We start from the raw sequence: 21383 nt of genomic DNA, 5'->3' as shown, positions 1-21383 counted from the left end.
TCTTACATCTCTTTGAAGATTCATTCATTCACTTGTTCATTTAGGGAAAGCCTACTGAAAGCCAGGCAGCGTGCTAGGGTCTGGACCCGACTCAAACGTCTACTGGGCACCTTCTTTGACCAACTCTCATTCAGCTGGGTAGTTTGTTCACATATCCTTCTCCCACATCCTTTCCAAAGGCGCGGAAAGTGCTTTGTTCGTTATTTCGGGCTTTGTTCATTATTATCCTTAATGCTTAGTAAACGGATCAGGGGTGAATGATCAATCAATTCCCACTTTCTCATCTGAGGAACTAAGGAACTGAAGAGGGGTTGAGGGGAACTTTTGGCCTGATGTCCTTATGTAGAAGCCAGGTGTTCCCCGAGTGGGCCGGGTTCGCAAGGATTCCAGCACGGCCATGAGGCGCGTGCCCGGACCCATAGAAGCATTAACCTAGGGAGGCGCGGACACTCTCCCCTCGCTCTCATCTCTGCCACCGTGGCAGGGAGGGGCTCAAGAGCAGGAAAGGCAGGCAATGGAGGGCGGCGTTGGGACCCCAGCGGAGGCGCTGAATCGCCTGGGGACCCGGTTCTGGCGCAGCCCGAGAACTCGGGTGCAGACAATGTTGCGAGGCTGGGTGGGGCGACGTGGTCGGGGAGACTACAAATCCCAGGGGGCGTCGAGGCGAGGGGGCGGAAGGGGCGGTCTTGGGCGGGCCCGGGAGGGGCGGGGTTAGGCGGGAGGGGCAGGAGGGCCGCGCTCCGGCTGCGGGCGCAGCGCTTGAGCGACCATGTCAGGGGCCAGCGGCTACAGCCAGACCCCGAGCCGGACCATCCCCACCACTCGCCGGGTGGTCCTCGGCGACGGCGTGCAGCTGCCGCCCGGGGACTATAGCACCACCCCGGGTGGCACACTCTTCAGCACCACCCCGGGAGGTAGGCGCGGGTTCGGGGGCGCAGCGTGCCGGCTCCGGGTGCGCGCGGTAGGGAGGATGGACTGGGCGAGCGGGGGCAGCGGGGACCACCAATTGGACGGGGTGCCCAGGCTCAGGAGCGCGGTGACTGTGAGAACGGATAAGAGGCATCAGGGAGGCGCCAGGGGCCACGGAGGTGGCCCCAGGGAACTAGCGGGTAGCCGCCCCCGACTACCTGACTTCTGGGTGCGTCCTCCCGAGCCCGGGCTGAAAACTGCCCCATTTGGAGACAGCTGAGTACCCCCTCCCCCCCCAACACCGACACAGGACTGCCACATGGTGAGGACTACCACATGGGGGTTGAGGGGGGCAGTTCTGAGGTGGGATGCGGTGGGGTCAGGGTGGCCCAGGAATCAAGGACACGTCTGGCCTGAGGATTTTAGGGGACGGGATGGACTCTGTTGGATAAAGTGAGCTTAGGGGAAGAGGACGCCATTCACAATACTCGCAGAGTTCTTGTTCATTCCCAAGGCACCCCCAGATTTGCGTTGGATAAGCGCCCTCTGACGGCAGTTTTGGGGGTTTGCTGCGGGTGCTCCCCTGCCCCAGCAGCGCCTCGTGGGCACCTGTGGCATATTCCGCATTTATCCGGTGGGATCCCCGCGGAGGGGCCAGGGGCCACGGGCATGACCGTGCAGAAAAACATGTACTCCTGCTCGGGGGGGAGGGGAGGATCGTGTGACCTCCCCGAGAGGATGAGGAAGAGGAAGCTGAGCTGACAGGGGTGGGGGTCAGCCTTGGGCTGCCCTCGGGAGTCAGCCGTTCCCTCCCAGCCCGGGAGCCCCTGCGCCGAGGTGCTGATGAAACCTGCCCTCGTATTTGCATGATGAAATCCTCGTGGCTCACTGCTTCCCTGCCATCCTCGCCCTGCCCCAGCCCACTTTTGCTTCTCTTCCCTCCCCTACACCCTCCTCGACGCTCCTTCCTAAACTGCCGGAAAATGCGCCAGATCCTGGCTGGCTGGTGAGGGGCGCTTTTCGGCTGTGCTGGCTGCGCGGGTGGGGCCACAGCTTCTTCCCCTGCCCGGTGGGGGCCACATGCTTATTTTCTCAGGCAGCTGTCGGGCCTCCAGTGAGCACAGCCAGATCTGAAGTCCTTGTGTGTTTGTTCCAAAACACACAACGCGAGAGCTGTTAGGAATCTTAGATGTTCTCATCCAGCCGCGCTGCGCATACCTCTGCCTTCTTGTACTGAACACAGCATTGAGGCTCCAAAGCTGAAAACCTGTCTATTGTCCAGTGTCGCACGGCTTTCCCAGATCGACCAAGAAGCAGCCAGGCAGAGAGAGGACAAATGCTCGCTCCTCTATTAGAAATGATCCAAGGAAAAGTTCTCAGGGACCCTGCTTACCACTCAAATTCTCTTTCCCAGACTCCTGTCCTTGCTGTTCCCCTTTCTCTCTGTCCTGATGTGTCTGTGTCCACTAGAACCTTTCCTGACAAGTTTGGGGTTCCCTCAAGTGAGATTGTGAATCTCTGCTTGATCTGTTCAGGCTGGGCGCTGAGTCGGTCCTAGGGACTCAGGTGGACTTTTTTTTTTTCTATCTCTCTCTTTCCACATACTGCTTTTATTTATTTTCACCCTTCCATTAAGAAGATAGGCATTTGGTGCCCCAGATTTATTGGGGTGTCTTTCCACCTTCAGCAATTTTGCTTTTTATTTATTTAAATATTTATTGTGCTTTAAGTAAAAGTTTACAAATCAAGTCAGTCTCTCACACCTTGCTACATACTCCCAATTGCTCTCCCTCTAATAAGACAGCTCGCTCCCTCCCTCCACTCTCTGTTTTCGTGTCCATTTTGGCAGCTTCTAACCACCTCTACCCTCTCATCTCCCCTCCAGGCAGGTGGACCATTTTTGCACCGTTTGTTGCAGGAGCCCTGGTGGCACAGTGGTTAAGCATTGGGCTGCTAACCAAAAGGTCTGCGGTTTGAATTCACTAGCCCGTCCGTGGAAACCCTATGGGGCAGTTCTGCTCTGTCCTATAGGATTGCTATGAATAGGAATCAACTGGAGGGCAACTGGTTTGTTTTGTTTATAGGGAACTCTGATCCATTTCTCCCTTTACAGCAAAATTCCTCCTCCCTCTGAAAGTCTTTATGGTTGTGGAAAAAGGGAAGGGGCTTCTGCATCAGAGTTTAAAATGTCAACTGGAAGAAAGCTGGGATCTGCCAGTAGTCTAAGGCCAGTGCTTTCTTGTCTCAGGTGGCCTGTGGGGCAGTCACAGCTCAGTCCTGGAGAAGCCCAGCTGGCCTCTGCCAAAATCAGCATGCCTAGTCTGCCTCTGCCAAGGTGTGGAATCTTCCTGCAAAGTCCACTTCACCCCAGCCCTTTGCCAGCTCCAAGAAACTTGACCTAATGAGAAAAAGTTATATCCTGTTCCCTTTTTGCTGTAGCCTAGAGTGCTGTTTTCAACTGTTAATGTGCCTATGAATTGCCTGGAGACCTCTTAAATGCAGGGTCTGATGGCTAGGTCTGAGCTGCAAACTGGGATTCTGTACTTCTGTCTAACAAGCTGCTGGTGACTGATCTATGTACCACATTCTGAGTCCTCAGGAATTAGTGGAATGTGATTTCTCTCAACTTATCAAACCTCTGGGGTCTAGAAAAAAGTGTGATTCTATCCAGGTAAATTTTTAAGGTTGGGTCCATAGGGTGTTTAGAAAGGTGCCCATTTGTTGTTGTTAGTTGCCATCAAATCAGGTCCAACTCGTGGCAAACTTAAGTATTAAAAAACAAAAGAAAAACCCAAACCCGTTGCCATCAATTTGATTCCGACTCATAGTGACTCATAGTGACTCTATAGGACAGAGAAAAGCTGCCCCATAGGCTTTCCAAGGAGTGGCTGGTGGATCTGAACTGCCAATTTTTTTGGTTAGCAGCCAAGCTCTTAACCTCTGCACTACCAGGGCTCCTCCACCTTACGTATCACAGAACAAAATGTTGACCAGTTTGTGCCATCTTCATGATCTTTGATATGTTTGAGCCCAGGGCACCCTTATTTGTAGGGGGTGTCATTCCCTCACGAAGAGCCAATCAGTTCCTGCGAATGACACTGCAGTGTTTGTCCCTGGTGGAAAAGAAGCAGGAGTTGGTTTGAGCCATCCAGATTCCTGTAACTCTAGTTTGCTTTTCATGGTTCATGAACCCTCCACAGGCTGAGCTGAAGTTAGGTGCCTGGCGGAGTTAAGGAATTTGCTGAAGGAAGTTTCGTGTTTGAATTTTTGAGTCTGTAGAGTCGTGAAATCTGCCTTAGAAGAAGTATATCCAGAAGGCTTCTTGGAAGTGAGGATGGCGGTACTTCATCTTATGTACTTTGCACACGTTATCAGAAGGGACCAGTCCCGAGTCTTGAAACTCTCCAGTGACATCATACACACTCTATCAACCAGCAGAACCTTTGAATGCATCAAAAGCCTTCCTCCACACCTCCCCTGTTCAATCTTCACATTCCTAGTTCCATGTTAGTTGTTTGACCCCAAAGCCTGCAGAGGCTGCTTGGGTAGTAGTCATACCTAAGACCTGTACCTGGATAAGGTTAATCAGAGGTAAGCAGGTAGGGCTGCAGGTGTTAATGGCACCCTCTTTGGTTAGACAAACAAGGTCTATGCCCAGAAAGCTTACCTTGGAGCAGCTCCCAAGTCTTTGGCTATGGAACAGACAGTGCCGGGAAGAGGGGGAGCAGGTGGGACGCTGTTGCTGGCATAGCCAGTGTCCTGAGTCATATAGAGAAGAGAAATTCTTTCACTCTTTATTCTTTTTTTTTTACTGTGTTTTAAGTGAAACTTTATCATTCAAGTCAGTTTCTCATACAAAATCTTATACACACATTGTTATGTGACTCTAGTTGCTCTCCCTACAACGTGACAGCACAGTCCTTCTCTCCACCCTGTATTTCCCATGTCCATTCCACTGGATAGCTGCTATTCTTTATTATTATTGTGGTAAATACATATGTAACAAATTGTCTGCCATAGCAGTATCCTGCACACGTACCACTCAACGACATTGGCTATGTTCATCATGTTGTTCAACCATTCTTGTTGTTGGGTGCCCTGGAATCCATTCTGACTCAGAGTGACCCCATGTGACAGAGTAGAACTGCCCCATAGGGGTTTTTTTTTTTTTTTTTTATTGTACTTTAGGTGAAAGTTTACAAATCAAGTCAGTCTCTCATACAAAAAGCCATATACACCCCACTGTCACTCCCAGTTGCTCGCCCCTTAATGAGACGGCACATTCCTCCTCTCTGCCCTGTATTCCCCGGGTCCATTTAACCAGCTCCTGTCTCCCTCTTCCTCCTCATCTCACCACCAGACAGGAGCCGCCCACATAGTCTCATGTGTCTATTTGAGCCACGAAGTTCACTCCTCACCAGCATCACTATGTTATAGTCCAGGCCAATCCCTGTCTGTAGAGTTGGTTTCAAGAATGGTTCCAATCTTGGGCTATCAAAGAATCCAGGGACCAGGACCATCAGGGTCCCTCCCGTCTCACTCAGACCATTAAGCCTGGTCTTTTTACAAAAATTTAAGATCTGCCTCCCACTGTTGTCGTGCTCCATCAGGGATTCTCTGTTGTGCTCCCTGTCAGGACAGTGAACGGTGGTAGCCAGGCACCATCTAGTTCTTCGGGTCTCAGGCTGATGGAATCTCGGGCTTATGTGGCCCTTTCTGTCTCTCAGGCTCATATTTACCTTGTATCTTTGTTGTTATTCATTCTCCTTTGCTCCAGTCTTTCACTCTTAAGAACAGGTTAGGAGAGGTTGGATGTTAAGGCAGTGAGGAAGAAGTAATGGACACTTTTCTCACATTAACTTGAGCTTCCTTTTAAAGTGCTTAGAACATTCCACACTGTGTCCTTCATTAAAGACTTTTTGACTGAGGACCTGGCGTGGAACACCCCAAACCTCCTCTAGTGGCATGAGCCTCCCTGTTTATGTGGCATTCACCACAGCCAGCCTTGGAAGACACCCTGACCTCCAGTGTTTCAAATGCTAGTTTTGAAGACGAAGACTAACTGAAAAAAAATCGTGAGTATCAGAGGTGTATCTGTAGATGAAACAATTCGACAGACGTTTCCCCAATAAAATGGTAGAACTTGTATGATATTCAAGGGAGAATTGTCCCTTCCACGTAGCCACTCTGCTAAGTCTTACATTTCGATGATGCAGAGCTAAATCTTTCTAAAAATTTTTAATTGCCTTCAGATGTCTACGTATTTCTAAAAATACTTTCAAAGGTAGGAGGTCATTATTATTTGAAAGAGGAATTTGTTTTTTTTCTTTCCTGAAAGAGCAAAGAAAAGACCTTCGTTACCAAATTTGGTGAAAGAGGGCAAGCAGGGTAGTACCATATTTATTTGTTCGTATAAAGTGATCAGGGATTTTCTTGTTTGGGTTATTATTTGACATAATAATAATAATGTTCAGGAAGAGAAGTTAGAAAGGGGCAGCAGTGTTGAAAAAAGAGTATTGTTTCCCAGGGTGGCTGTTTTTAAAGAAAAGTGTTCATTTATACATATAAATTCTTGTGTGTTCAAACAAACAAACAAAAAGCCTGGTTACTTTCTGGTCTCACTTAGACCTGAGCCAGTGTTCTTCCTCCATTAAGATTCGTAACAAATCAAATCACATGTGTTTGTTTACATGTTTGTTCCTCAGTTAGACAGGAAGTTCTTTCAGCCCAATTTTACTCATCTTTGTATACCCAGCATCTAGTGCAGGACCAGGTGTGTAGGAGGTAAAAGGTTGAAATAAATCCTGGAAAGAAAGCATTACCACCAGGCCTGGATCTGAGCTGGCTTAATAAAAATGTTTAAACTTTATTTTCTGTCTTCTCAGTTGCAAGGTGTCTTAGGTTAAGTTCTCTAGAGAAGCAAAACCAGTGCAGTGTGTAAGTATGTATACAGAGAGATTTATAGCAAGGAAATGGGTCACGTGGTTGTAGAGGCTGGTACGTCCCAAGTCTGTGGGCCAGGCTGGAGGCTTCTCCGGATTCATGTAACTATAGGGGCTAGCGAACCCAAGATTGGAAAGTCAGGCAGCAGGGCTCTTGCTCACAGGCTGCAAAGATTGACAAATTCCAAAATTGGCAGGCAAGATGGCAGGTAAGCTGCTAGCTTGAGTCCCAAGACCCGGAGGTCAGATGAACAGCAGCCAGCTGCAGGGTCCAGAGCAAGCAAAATCCCACCAGCCTTGCCAGAAAGCCTGCTTATATTCAATGCAGGCCCCACGCCCAAGGAAACTCCCTTTCAACTGACTGGCTACTCACAGCAGATCCCATCATGGAGGTGATTACATTATATCAAATCTCATCGTGTTGGTAATTACATCATCTGCCAAACGATATCATAACTGCCAAACCACTGAGAACCATGGCCTAGCCGAGCTGACACACAGCCTTAACTATCATACGGGGTAGAATTGTTTATCTCTAAATGTCCCAGGGGCATAAGGAAGGGACAGAAATTAACTGTCTCTGAGCTTTCTCCCTTATCTCAATATAGATAGTCCCTGATTTACCACAGAGTTACAAAGAACCGCACTTAACGACATGTACATTTTGTCTTTAGTAATACGTACTGTATACAATGTTGCATCGTGTTATTAGCTGATGTCATTCTCAGACGTTCGCTCACAGATGTTCAGTTTTATCATTTGCTGATTAAATTTATAAAGATACTGATAAATAAAAGCCAATAATAATGGAAACTAAAAAAAAAAAAAATGAGGTATTCTACTTACATCAGAGCCAACTTAACGACAGAGTCATTGTAACGGAAGCCTGTCATAAGCAGGAGACTGCCTGTATTACAGATAACAGTATTGCTGGCAGATTAATTTCCCCAATATATTGGAGCAGAGAGTGGAAAGAAATGATTTTTTCATATACTGAACACGTCAGTATTGCGGCTGGCGTCTCAGAGACTAGGATTGATACGCCTTATTCTGTGCACCCAGTGTCACTGACTAGGCAGGAGTAGATGATGCCTGCCCACTGGCATTTGGTGCTCAAGGACACAGGAAACAAAGGGCGCCTTGTAATCCAGATAGCTATACCCATGAAAGCTCTTTGAGGGAGCTCAGATACCAGGCCCAGAGTAATAGGGCTTACCAGTTGCCCAGGGACACTTGTCTTGGTGTGATGGGTTGTATCCGTTAGCTGTCACAGTAAAATAAAAAAATTATTTAGTAACTTATTTTTTTTTATTTATCTCCATTCTCTAGGCAGGCTGTGCAGTCTTTGGTGATCTTGCCTGGGGTCTCTTCATGTGGTTGCATACAATTGGCAGCTGGTTTGGGCTGGGTGGGTTAGAAAGTCCAAGATAGCCTTACCTCCACGTCTGGAGCGTTGTTGGAGATAGCTGGAGGACTGGGGGCTCTCTTTTCTCTTGATCTCACATAATCCAGCAGTCTTGTTGTTAGTTGCCATTCCAATTCATGGCGACTCAATGTGTGCAGAGTGGAACTGCTCCATAGAGCTTTTTCTTTTATAATTTTTATTGTGCTTTAAGTAAAAGTTTACAAATCAAGTCAGTCTCTCACACAAAAACCCATATACACCTTGCTACACACTCCCAATTACTCTCCCCCTTAATGAGACAGCTCACTCTCCCTCTCCACTCTCTCTTTTCGTGTCTATTTTGCCAGCTTCTAACCCCCTCCACCATCTCATCTCCCCTCCAGGCAGGACATGCCAACATAGTCTCAAGTGTCCACCCCATCCAAGAAGCTCACTCCTCACCAGCATCCCTCTCCAACCCATTGTCCAGTCCAATCCATGTCTGAAGAGTTGGCTTCGGGAATGGTTCCTGTCCTGGACCAACAGAAGGTCTGGGGGCCATGACCACGGGGGTCCCTCCAGTCTCAGGCAGACCATTAAGTCTGGTCTTATGAGAATTTGGGGTCTGCATCCCATTGCTCTCCTGCTCCCTCAGGGGTTCTCTGTTGTGCTTCCTGTCAGGGCAGTCATCAGTTGTGGCTGGGCACCATCTAGTTCTTCTGGTCTAAGGATGTTGTAGTCTTTGGTTCATGTGGCTCTTTCTGTCTCTTGGGCTCATAATTGCCTTGTGTCCTTGGTGTTCTTCATTCTCCTTTGATCCAGGTGGGTTGAGACCAATTGATGCATCTTAGATGGCTGCTTGCTAGTGTTTAAGACCCCAGATGCCACTCTTCAAAGTGGGATGCAGAATGTTTTAATAGATTTTATTATGCCAATTGACTTAGATGTCCCCTGAAACCATGGTCCCCAGACCTCTGCCCCCGCTACGTGCTCCATAGAGTTTTCAAGGCTGCAACCTTTTTTCTGGAAGTAGCCTCAACTTATTCACACGGCAGTTTCCAAGAGAGTGAAACAAGCTGTAAGGTCTTTTACAGTCGGCCCTGAAGTCACACAGAGGCACTCACAATATTCCTTTGTTTAAGGGAAGCCACCACACCAGCCCAGATTCAAGGAGAGGGGGAAATAGACCACCTTCAAATGAGAGATGCTTACGTGTACAGTGATGGAAGGAATTACAGGGGCCATGTTTTCAGACAACCTTCTACAAGGGTCAAGTCTCAAAGGACAGGCCTGTGGAAACTTACTGCCCATCTGATACGTGGTCAGCAGAGCCAGGGCCAGGCGTGGAAGCAGACTAGAATTATAAGCCTATGAATCTCAGCTGTTAGTTCATGAACAGAGGAAACCTTCCTGAAAACTGGGTCATAGATCCCATGCCCTGTTTTCAAGGCCTTATGCCTAGTTCCACAAAGCAAGCCAAGCAAGTGGCCATAACACAAGGTGGCTGGACACTGCATTCCACTTTGTGGCATGCTGCCCCTTATCAGCCTCACCCACCTGACCTCTGCTTTCTCCCACCAAGTGTCCTGCAAGTCAGGCTTTGGGAAGGCCCTTCAGAGGAACCCACGCTTGGGGGGGGTGGTCACGCTTGGAGGGACACTTGCCCCTCCCTCCCCCCAGCACTCCCACGTAACATCCTTGGTTTTCTAGAATATTGGCAATAGGATTATCTTAGTTTCCCAGGACTGCCATAACAAAATACCGCAAAGTGCATGGCTTTAAAGACAAAACTTTAATTTCTCACAGGACTGGAGGCTAGAAGTCCTAATTCAGGGTGTCAGCAGGGCTATGCTCTCTTTCTGTCTGCGCTAGGGAAGGATCCTTCCTTGTCTCTTCCAGCTCCTGGTGGCCCCAGGTGTCTTTTGGTGTTGCTTGGCTTGTAGATGATCCTCACATGCTGTCTTCCTCCATGTGTGAACTTGGTTTCCCTGTCTATCCTCTTTTTAAATATTTTACTATGTTTTAGTGAAAGTTTACACATCAAATTAGGTTCCCATTTAACAGTTTTCATACATATTATTCATGCCTTTGGTTACAATTTTTATCATGTGTCAGGATTCTCATTTCCATTCTGTTTGTTCGTTTTCATTATCTAGTTTCCCTTCCCCTCCTTCCCTTCTCATCTTTGCTCTCAGGTAAATGTTCGTTTGTTCTCATGTAATTGCTTGTTTAAGGGAACATGTTATTTCCAGGTGATATTGTTTATCTTATAAACCAGTCTATTTATTATTTGGCTGAAAGGTGACCTCCAGGAGTAGCTTCAGGGCCAAGCTCAAAGGGTATCTTAGGGCGGTAGTCTTAGGTGTTCCACTAATCTCTACTGGGGCAGTAGATCTGGCCTTTCTTAGGAATTTAAATTTTGTTCTACATGTTTCTCCCATTTTATCCAGGACTTCTGTTGTGTCCCTGGTCAGAATAGTCGGTAGTGGTAGCTAGGCACCATCTAGTTTCTTCTGGTCTCAGGAGAGGCTGTGGTTTGTGTGGGCTATTAGTCCTATGGACTAGTTTCATCTTTGAGTCTTTGGTTTCCTTCATTCTCATTTGCTCCAGAAGAGTAGAGACCAATAGTTGTATCTTAGATTGCCACTCAAAAGCTTTTAAGACCCCACATGCTACTCATCAAACCAAGCATGCAGAACATTATCTTTATGAATTATGTTATGCCAATTAAGTAAGTTGTCCCACAAGATTATGGTCTGAAGCCTTTTAACCCAGCAAACCAATTCCAATAATTTTTTGGATATGTCTAGGAGGTCTCGGTAACTGTGCCCCCATGTGCTTTATTATATATATGGATATATATGCAGCACACACAGACATGTATAAACATGTCTTCAGGTACACCTGCACGTGCATGTATTCACATATACCTTCCTGTACACATATATGCATATGTATCTACCTATGTAACCACATACATTTTTTTTTTTGCATGTTATTACTGTTGTTGCAAAATTGTGTATGTTATAGCATTTACCGAAATTCTTCCTTGTGTACTTCTTAGTGTCATCATTTACCTTGTCAGGTTGTGCAGACTTCACCCATATTTGGTATTGCCTTTCCCATCACCAGAAATAACAAATGTCTACTATCTAGAAGGAGCCCTGGTAGCGCAGCGGTTAAGAGCTTGGCTGCTAACCAAAAAGTTGGCAGTTTGAATCCACCAGCTGTTCCTGGGAAACCCTGTGGGGCAGTTCTGTTCTGTCCTATAGGGTCACTATGAGTCGGAATCAACACAAAGTGATTCCCATTCCGCCACCCTCACCTCCCTGGTAACCATCAAAGAACGTTGCTTTCTATTCTTGACTTTTTTTTTTTCCATTGTATCCATTTCTTTTTTTTTTTTTAATTAACTTTTATCGAGCTTCAAGTGAACGTTTACAAATCAAGTCAGTCTGTCACATATAAGTTTATATACATCTTACTCCTTACTCCCACTTGCTCTCCCCCTAATGAGTCAGCCCTTCCAGTCTCTCCTTTCGTGACAATTTTGCCAGCTTCCAACTCTCTCTATCCTCCCATCCACCCTCCAGACAGGAGAAGCCAACACAGTCTCAAGTGTCCACCTGATATAATTAGCTCACTCTTCTTCAGCATCTCTCTCCACCCCCACTGTCCAGTCCCTTTCATGTCTGATGAGTTGTCTTCGGGAATGGTTCCTGTCCTGTGCCAACAGAAGGTTTGGGGACCATGCCCACCGGGATTCCTCTAGTCACAGTCAGACCATTAAGTATGGTCTTTTTATGAGAATTTGGGGTCTGCATCCCACTGATCTCCTGCTCCCTCAGGGGTTCTCTATTGTGCTTGACTTTTTTAAATAGTGGGACCGTACAGAACATTTGTCTTTTCTGACTGATTTATTTCACTCAGCATAATGTCCTCCAGATTCATCCATGTTATATTTCACTGCCTCCTCGTTATTCTTTACAGTTGTGTAGCATTCCATTGTATGTATGTACCACAATTCGTTTATCCATTCATCTACTGATGGGCGCTTAGGTTGTTTCCATCCTTTTGCTATTGTGAATAATGCTGCAATGAACATAGGTGTGCAAATGACTGTTTGTGTCACTGGTCTTACATCTCTTGGATATATACCTAGGAGTGGGATTACTGGACCAAAGGCATTTCTATTTCTAGCTTTTTGAGGACACATGGTACCATTTTCCACAGTGGTTGTATCCATCCTCTTTTACAAGCTGCCACTCAGAAGGGATTAGATTAGCACCCACCCTACTCCCCATATGATGTGACTTCATTAATTTAACTGATAGCACCTGTGAAGAAAAACCTTACTTCCCCAAACAAGTTCACATTCACCGGTGCAGGGGTTAGGACTTGAAAATATCTTTTTAGATGACACGATTCAACCTGTAACAAGGATGAAATCAAGTTTCCAGGTCCAGCGGTCCAAAAGTGGGGTAGGAGTGAGAACACCAGAAGGTACAGGTGGGTTCAGAGATCCCTTTGGTTTCAGCTAAGAACGAGATCTCTTGCCTGAGGGTCCTTGGGCAGCGCTGCCAGCGGGCCGGCCTCTGCCACACAGGGGCCCCAGCCATGGCCCGGGAGCAGTAAGTGGAGAGCCTGAATGCACTGGCCTCCCTCGCGCTTAGAAAGGGCCTGCTTCATTGTCTGCGTGCAGATTTAGGAACCGAACTTGTTTGTAAACCAGGGACTACCTGTAACCTAGCCAAACACCTAGACGGACTTTTCTGCTCTAAGAATAAAAGGGAAGAGTGGCCCTTTTCCTTTCCAACTGGGACAGCAGCTGGTGCTGTTTGAAACCGAGACATTACAGAAGGACCCTCCCTGTCGATGATAGTGAATTTCAGGGGTAGCCCTACCCTACTGTGTACAAGGCGCAGTTTAAAGTGTTTAGTGGGGAGTGAGAGACAGGGAAGGAGCATGGCCAGCCATTAGAATCATTATTTCAGCTATCCTGTTCTGAAAGTCTCTTTGTTAAAGCTCTGCCCCTCCTGCTTAATTTTCAGATAAACTGGTCTGTTCCCTCACATGTCAGAGCCCCTGGGGGAAGGGACAAACCAGAGATGTCCAGCCAGAAAGGCCCTTTGCCATTCATGGACTGCCCCATTTGGTATTCAGGTTGCTGCATAAGATTCCTGGCCCCTGAGATCTTGATTCTTTCTGCTTCTTACACCAAGATTTTCTCCCTGACAAGTCTGCTCTGCTTGTTAAACACATTGCCCAGACACGTGTTATTCCTGCCTGGTGTGTGTGGTGGGGAAGGGGTCGGAGACCCCCTGGAAGACCTCCTGCATGTCTGTGTATTTGTCCCCCAGACTGGCATGGAGCTGCTGGTCAGAGCTGTATTTAAAATTGTCCAGAGCATTTTGTTCACAGGCTGCTGGCTCGTGTGTGAGCATAAGCATGTAAACCTCCTGCTGACCCTGTTGTGAAATGCCCTCCCTTCCCCTGGACCGGGAACAGCAGTTCTAGGAATTCCATTCTTGTACTCTCGCTAGGCCTTGCCTCACGTCCCCTGGTTTAGGGGAAGAATCCTTCTGCCAAGCGGAGGCCCAGGGGAGAGTGGGGGATGAGTGCGTTTCAAGTTACAGACGTGCAGGCAGCGGCATTTTGAACCCCTAGAGTGTGCGTACTTAGGGAGATGGAGAAGAAACCAAGGCAGGGTTCTCCCTCAGTGAATCCCATTCTGGCCAAATGGCACTCGGAAGTATAGCATAAGTCTGAAGACCCCTTTAACTGTTCCAGTTGCAAGCACTAGCTGAGGGATGTAGCCTGGTCTGTGCTGCTAATTTTAAACTGGTTAGCATTTAGGGGTTGGTGGCAAGACAGACTAAGTCTGCCACTTGATGCCTGTGAGAGGCAGCCTCTCTTGAGCTATAGTCTGCTAAATGAGGATAATACTGGTGTCTCCCTCATGGGGTTGTAGTAGGGATTAAGGCTGTGGGTGCAGTGTTCTCCCGCAAAGATGACGGGATGGTGATGGTGACTGCTATATACGCACCGTATCTGAAAAGCTAAGTGTTCTTTCATACACTAAATGTTTTTTGAGCACCTGCAGGGCACTGTACGGGCTGCAAACAATACAAACAAAACTGGTTTGTGACTTTTTCCCCAGTCGTGTATGCTCTCCAAGTAACGTGCTTTTTAACAGGAATTAAACATATGTCATATTTTATTCTTGTACAAAGAATCTTGACATTTGTTATTTTTATTTAATGTAATTTATTTAATCTTGCGAGCTGTGGATTTTGTTATTACCCTTTTATAGATAAGGAATGAAACTGTGACTCAGTTAAACCCTCTGTTACTACATTTTTTTCTCAAAAAAAATTTTTTTATGGCATGTGTTTTCAGTATTGGAATGCATGCATATAAACTGAGTGTATTTAAATTTTTGGTTGAGAAATATGATCTGGTAATACAAGCCACCAGTGAGGCAGGTGGCACTTTGGCACCACCAGTCTGTGGTATGACCGTATACCAATGAGGGCTAGATAAGTAATTTATTGCGGGTGCCTTTCCATTAGGTGGAAACCCTGGTGGCATAGTAGTTAAGTGCTATGGCTGCTAACCAAAAAAGGTCTGCCATTCAAATCCCCCAAGCGCTCCTTGGAAGCTTTATGGGGCAGTTCTATTCTGTCATGTAGGGTCGCTATGAGTCGGAATCAACTCGACAGCAATGGTTTTTTTTTCCATTAGGTTGGAGCCCTGGTGGCACAGTGGTTAAGAGCTTGGCTGCTAACCAAAAGGTCAGCGGTTCGAATCTACCAGCTACTCCTTGGAAACCCTATGGGGCAGTTCTACTTTGTCCTATAAGGTCAATATGAGTTGGAATTGACTCAACAGCAATGGGTTTGGGTTTCTTTCTTTCTTTCTTTTATTCATTAGGTTATGTGGGGAACCTCTGGTTTTCCAAATATGACACCCTAATTATCACACAGGAAAGCCATTATTGTGCTTGAAAGCCTTTTCTCATGGAAATAAAGGCAAAAGTTTACAAAACTAACACATCCAGAAAGCATCACCTAATAGAATGCTCAGCCTACACAACGGTGAGGCTCCAACCCCAGTCTGCTGTGTTTCACACATTTCAAAAGGGACCCACCTTGACCCTAAATACATTAGAGCTGGAATAATGCCTCACCAATGAGGTCCAGAGGCATAAAAAGTGGTTGGCATTCCATTTATGCCAATAGTAACAAAAGGGGCCAGTACATGATGGTTCAGTGGTAGAATTCTCCCCTTCAATGTGGGAGACCTGGGTTTAATTCCTGGCCATTGCCCCCTCTTACACAGCCAGCACTCCTCTGTCAGTAGTGGCTTGGGTGTTGCTATGATGCTGAACAGGTTTCAGCCAGACTAAGACTAACTAGGAAGAAATGCCTGGCCATCTACTTCTGAATATCAGCCAACGAAAACCCTGTAAATCACAATAGTTCCAGGATGGGGATGGTGAGAGACTGGGCAGTGTTTTGTTCTGTTGCACGTGCAGTTGTCAGGAGTTAGGGGCAACTCAATGGCACCTGAGAACAATAACATGTGATATGTCTAGGTTTGAACTCAGAACTTCTACCTCCAAGCCTTGGGCTATTTGCAGCATATTAAGCACTTGCCAGTAAGGAGATCCTAAAATAAATGGCAGCATATCAGAGCTTGAACAGGACCCTGGTGTGACCCCAATGCTCCCCACCATGTCCTTTTTCAAAATGGGCAACTGACAGCTTGACATAACTAAAGCCATGATGAACCTATAAGTTTTTCTCCTTCCTCTGCCTGCCTCCTCCTTCACATACCTCTGTTAATGACTTTGTTTTGACCTGATGTTAATGATTTTGTTCTTTGTTTGATCTGATGCAAATAACTTCATTTAGTTTTGTTGGACCACCCCTGACTTACAGCCCCCCAGGGGACAATCAGCGCCCAGGTGTCTGATATGTATGTCTTTAGCCAGATAAAGAGATGTCCTGCATGTATCCTTCTAGTCTGATAGAGACTTTTGTCACTATCTTGTAGTGAATAACTCCTCCGGCCAGGCCATCTGCGGGGACTACAAGACGCTTCTAACCCTTGTAAAATCCTGTAAAAGCTCTAATGTAAAATTGCTCTTTGGGACTCCACAGAGACAGCCTGTGTTGCTCTCAGGTACTTGGTGATGTATGCATCTCCTGAGTAAACTTTCTCACTCTTTCTGAGTTGGAGTATATTTCATTGGCTCGACTGCTCCAGGGTGTGGACCCTGATTGGGTAACAGTGGAGCTTACCTGCAAAGTCTGGCGCATGGTTGTTGCTTTAAAATAGTTTGAACGAGCCTGGTACAAATCCCTTGTTTTATTGGTGAGGACACTGGACCCTAGGGGAATAGTTACATTGCTTTGTACATTCAAGTCAACTGTCATCTTCACAAAGCATACCTTTAAGAAAAAATACTGCTGCTGTATTTGGATTTGGTACACACCTGGGGTTTAAAGTCCCAGACAGCACCGGCTACCAAACATGCCCAAAACTCATGTTGGTTCTTTGTGGGCATGTGGTAAAAAAGGGTATATAACAAAACATGTGCCATTTGAACCATTTTTACGTGTATAGTTCAGTGATATTAATTATGTTACAATGTCGGGTAACCTTCACCACTTTCCATCTCCAATTTTTTTCATTACCCTTAACAGAAATTCAATGCCTCTTAAGCAATAACTTCTTATCTCCGCCTCTCACCAGCCCCCCTGGTAACCACTAATAAACTTTGGTCTCTATGCATTTGCCTGTTCTAGATATTTCATGGAGGTGGGATCATACAATATTTGTCCTTTTGTTCATGCTGGTTCTTGAAGCATGTTCCTGTCGGCCAAGGGAGGATGGAGGATGTCCTTACCCTCCCACGCCCCAAGGCTCTTTCCAGAGTCCCTCACCTCCCCCCGCCCCCCCTTTTCCCAGACTATGTAATTAGTCCTTGGTGTGGATGGACTATTTCACCTGAACCCATGCTGGTCATGATAATCATTGTTGCCCTTGAGTCGATTCTGACTCAACAGAGTAAAATTGCCCCGTAGGGTTTCCAAGGAGCAGCAGGTGGATTCGAACTGCCGACTTTTTGGTTAGCAGCCAAACACTTAACCACTGCACCACCAGGGGTCCCTCATGGTAATGGCTAGAGTTTACACAAGGCTTGCTTTGTGTCAGCCACTTTTCCAATCCACACAGTAACCGTATGAATTTGGCACCACCATCATCATCATCATCGTCGTCCCCATTCTACAGAAGAAGAAATTGAGGCCCAGAGAGATTCAGTAACTCTTTTGTCACCATTGGCATAAACCCAGCCACTTTTAGTTGGAGCCTCATTGTTGTTAGGCTGAGCATTCTATTAAGTGATGCTTCCTGGGTGTGTTAGTTTTGTAAACTTTCTGTGAGATAAGGCTTTCAAGCATAATTATGGCCTTCCCGTGTGATAGTTAGGGAGCCCTGATGGGTTTGTTTTGGTTTTTCTGTGTCACATTTGGAAAACCAGAGGTTCACCATGTAACCTAATGGAAAAAAAAAAAATGGAAAGGCACCCACAATAAATTACTTACCTAGCCCTCAGTGGTATACTGTCACACCACAGATCGGTGGCGCCAAAGTGCTATCTGCCTCATGGGTGGCTTGTATTACCAGATCATATTTCCAAAATCCGTTAGTAAGCATGAGTTCTAATACTGAGAAGACATGCCATCAAAAAAAAAAAAAGTTTTTTTTTTTTTTTAAGGAGAAAAAATGTAACAAAAGGGGCAATAACTTGCTGATGTCATAGAGCTAGCAAATGAAAGAGCTGGGTTCAAACCCAGGCTGTCCAGTTGTGCCTAACCACTAGGCTATACAAAGAGCAGCAATTCATCCTGGGGTGTTCCCCACCCCCTCTCTCCACAGGGCAGGGAACTCCTGCAATCATCTGAATTTACATTTTTCACACATGTTTATAATACAGTTATGTTTTTAAAGGGGCTTTCAGGGAGAGAATGTCCTCACTTATTCATCACAGGTAGTTCAAGACCCTTTCTTGAATTCTACCCCCAGTACCCAGCAGGGCTGGATCCCAGCTACACAAATGGTTTGGGGCATGGGGAGCATCCACTTCTGTTTGTCCTTGTGCCCTGCTGAAAGCCAAAGTTCTGGATTTCTCTGCTCTGTGTCTCCAGTTTCTCCAAGCTAGGTCATACTCACCCTACTTCCCCCACTGAGCCACACCCTTTGAAGCAGTGCAGAATTGGGGTAAGATGGATGCTTCTCTGTTTCAGGAATTTAGGGCCAGCCAGCCTGCCTGCCTGGGAGCAGGCACTACAGGAGGGCTTACTGTCTCTTCCTGTCCACAGACAGGGTCGACCCTCTCACCTACCCTCTCTGTTCCTTCACACATGCCTCTGGTTTTGGACTCTACACAACTTGACTCTAATTGTTTGTTTACATGTCTTTCTCCTCTGACTAAAGTGTGAGTGTCTGAGACAGGTACCTCTACATCTAACTGTTCCTTATATCCCTACCACCTAGCATGGTGCTGGTACAAAGTAGTCACTCAGTGAGTGAATAAATGAGACCAGCAGGCGTCTCTTCGGGGAATAGGATTGAGTAAAGACTGGTGCATGTGTGGATGAGGGTTAACACTTTGTCTCTGGGTTGTTGTAGTCCCTATGCTTGAATACAGTTCGTGGGAGTTGGTCTGGTGTAGATATTGCAGGTACTAGCTCTGAGTGAGGGCTACTGGAGAGAGGAACTCACTTCTCCATTTCTCCAGCCCAGCAGAGATCCTTAGGGCTTTTTGGGGGGGGGGGGATGGAGGAGTCAGCCTCGTTCCAGCCAAAGCAATTTTATTTAACTTGGTAGAAAAGGAGATTCTAATCCATATTGTTCGTTCATTTACTACCCCTATATCCTTGGGTCAGTGAAAACAAGGGAAAGCCTCCACGAGATGGAATGTCACCATGGCTGCGACAATGGGCTTAAACATATGAATGATTGTGAGGATGGTGCAGAGCCAGGCAATGTATAAAAAAAAAAACCAAACCCAGTGCCGTCGAGTCGATTCTGACTCATAGCGACCCTATAGGTGTGTTATACATAAGGTCGATATGAGTCGGAGACAACTCCATGGTAACTAAAACAATAACAATATCCTTATTTGAGTTTTGTATTAAAAAAATACATATATATATATATCAGTGGATGAATAGATAAACCATGGTATATACATGGTTTATCTATTCATCCACTGATATATATATATGTATTTTTTATATACATACAACGGAATACTACGCAACTATAAAGAATAAATAGGAGTCCTCAAAACATCTTTTAACATCGATGAATTTGGAGGACATTATGCTGAGTGAAATAAGTCAATCACAAAAAGACAAATATTGTATGGTCTCACTATTATAAAAAAATCAAGAATAGATATACGCATAGAAAGCGATGTTCTTTGATGGTTACCAGGGATGGGAGGGAGAGAGAAGGGGAATGACTTTTTAGAGAATAGACACTTAATACTTTCGGTGATGGGAAAAACAAGACCAAATATGGGCGAAGTCAGTACAACCTGACCAAGGTAAATAAAAACACTAAGAAATACACAAGAAAAAGTGACAATTTCGGTAAATGCTATAACATATGATTTTACAAGAACAGTGAAAACGACAAAAAAACCTGTGTGCGGTTATGTGGGCAGATACGGATGCATATATGTGTATAGGAAGGCACATGCAGGTAAATGTTCACGTATAGGTGTATCTGTAGGCATGTGTATAGATAAGTTTGTGTGTGCTGCATATATACCCACATAAATAACAAACCACATAGGGGCACAGTAACCGAGCCTAGCCAGACATACCCAGACAACTCGCGGCACTGGCTTCCTGGGTTAGAAGGCTTAGGCCCGTGTTTAGTCAGCTGGCACAACATGGCCTGCAAAGATAACAATGTTCTACATCCTAGATTGGTGAGTAGCACCTGGGGCCTTAAAAGCTTGCGAGCAGCCATCTAAGATACAACTATTGGTTTCTACTTGTATGGATTAAAAGAGGATGAAGGAAATCAAGGCTCAAAGAAGAAACTAGTCCACAGGACTAATAGCCCATGTCAACCACAGCCTCCTCTATTGTGAGATCAGAAGGACTAGGTGGTATCTGGCTACCTCTGCCGGCCAGTCTGACCAGGGACACAATGGAAGTGAAAATAGCCTTAAATCAAAAGTACTAACAGGCTTCTGTATCCGCTTCCTGTGGCTCCTGTAACAAATCACTGCAATACCACAAATTTGCTGGCTTAAAACAACTGATATTTATTCTCTCACAGTTCTGGAAGCCAGAAGTCCGAAATCCTGCGGGTCCCACTCTGTTAGGGGGCTCCAGGGAAGAATCCATCTTTGGCCTTCTCCAGCTTCTGGAGGCTTTTGGCCTTCCTGGATTTGTGGCCACGTCACTCCAGACTCCACCTCCGTCTTCACATTCCCTTCTCCTCTGTGTGTTTGTCTTCTCCTTTTTCTCTCAAATCTCCTACCTTTTTCTTATAAAGACACTTATTGGATTTATGGCCCACCCGGAAAATCCAGGATGATCTCTTCATCTCAGGTTCCTTACCTCATTACATCTGTAAAGACTGTCTTTCCAAATAAGGTCATATTCACAGTTTCCAGGGATTAGAATGTTAACATATCTTTTTCAGGGCCATCATTTAACCTGCTATAGCATCTAACAAAAAATGGCAACCTCTTTCCTCTCCTATGGCCAGAGTGCTCCTTAGAAGTAAGGATGATGAGACTTCATCTCACATACTTTGGACATGTTATCAGGAAGGACCAGTCCCTGGAGAAGAACATCATGCTTGGTAAAGTAGAGGGTCAGTGAAAGAGAAGAAGACTCACAACAAGATGGATTGACCCAGTGGCTGCAATAGTGGGCTCAAACATAATGATTGTGAGGATGGCATAGGATCGGGCAGTGTTTCCTTCCGTTGTGCATAGGGTCACTATGAGTCTGAACCAACTCCGAGGGCACCTAATACCACCACCTGTATCTCACCCTTCAGAGGCAACTGTGGTGAAATGAATTTCTTCACGTGGCCTTTTGCCTTGG

At 46.1% G+C, this 21383-nt stretch overlaps 1 protein-coding gene across 1 annotated transcript in view; it reads left to right on the top strand.

Moving 5' to 3' along the window:
• The first annotated feature begins 732 nt into the window (after positions 1–732).
• The window catches only part of EIF4EBP1 (eukaryotic translation initiation factor 4E binding protein 1), a 33396-nt gene continuing 12745 nt past the window's right edge, over positions 733–21383 (top strand). The window contains exon 1 of the mRNA XM_003412536.3: positions 733–914. Coding sequence (XP_003412584.1) covers positions 770–914 — 145 coding nt within the window. The 5' untranslated portion in view covers positions 733–769. The remainder of the gene's footprint in view (positions 915–21383) is intronic.

The sequence above is a fragment of the Loxodonta africana genome, chromosome 19, assembly GCF_030014295.1.
Source record: "Loxodonta africana isolate mLoxAfr1 chromosome 19, mLoxAfr1.hap2, whole genome shotgun sequence".
NCBI classification, from domain to species: Eukaryota; Metazoa; Chordata; class Mammalia; order Proboscidea; family Elephantidae; genus Loxodonta; species Loxodonta africana.
This window is presented reverse-complemented; position numbering and strand designations above follow the sequence as displayed.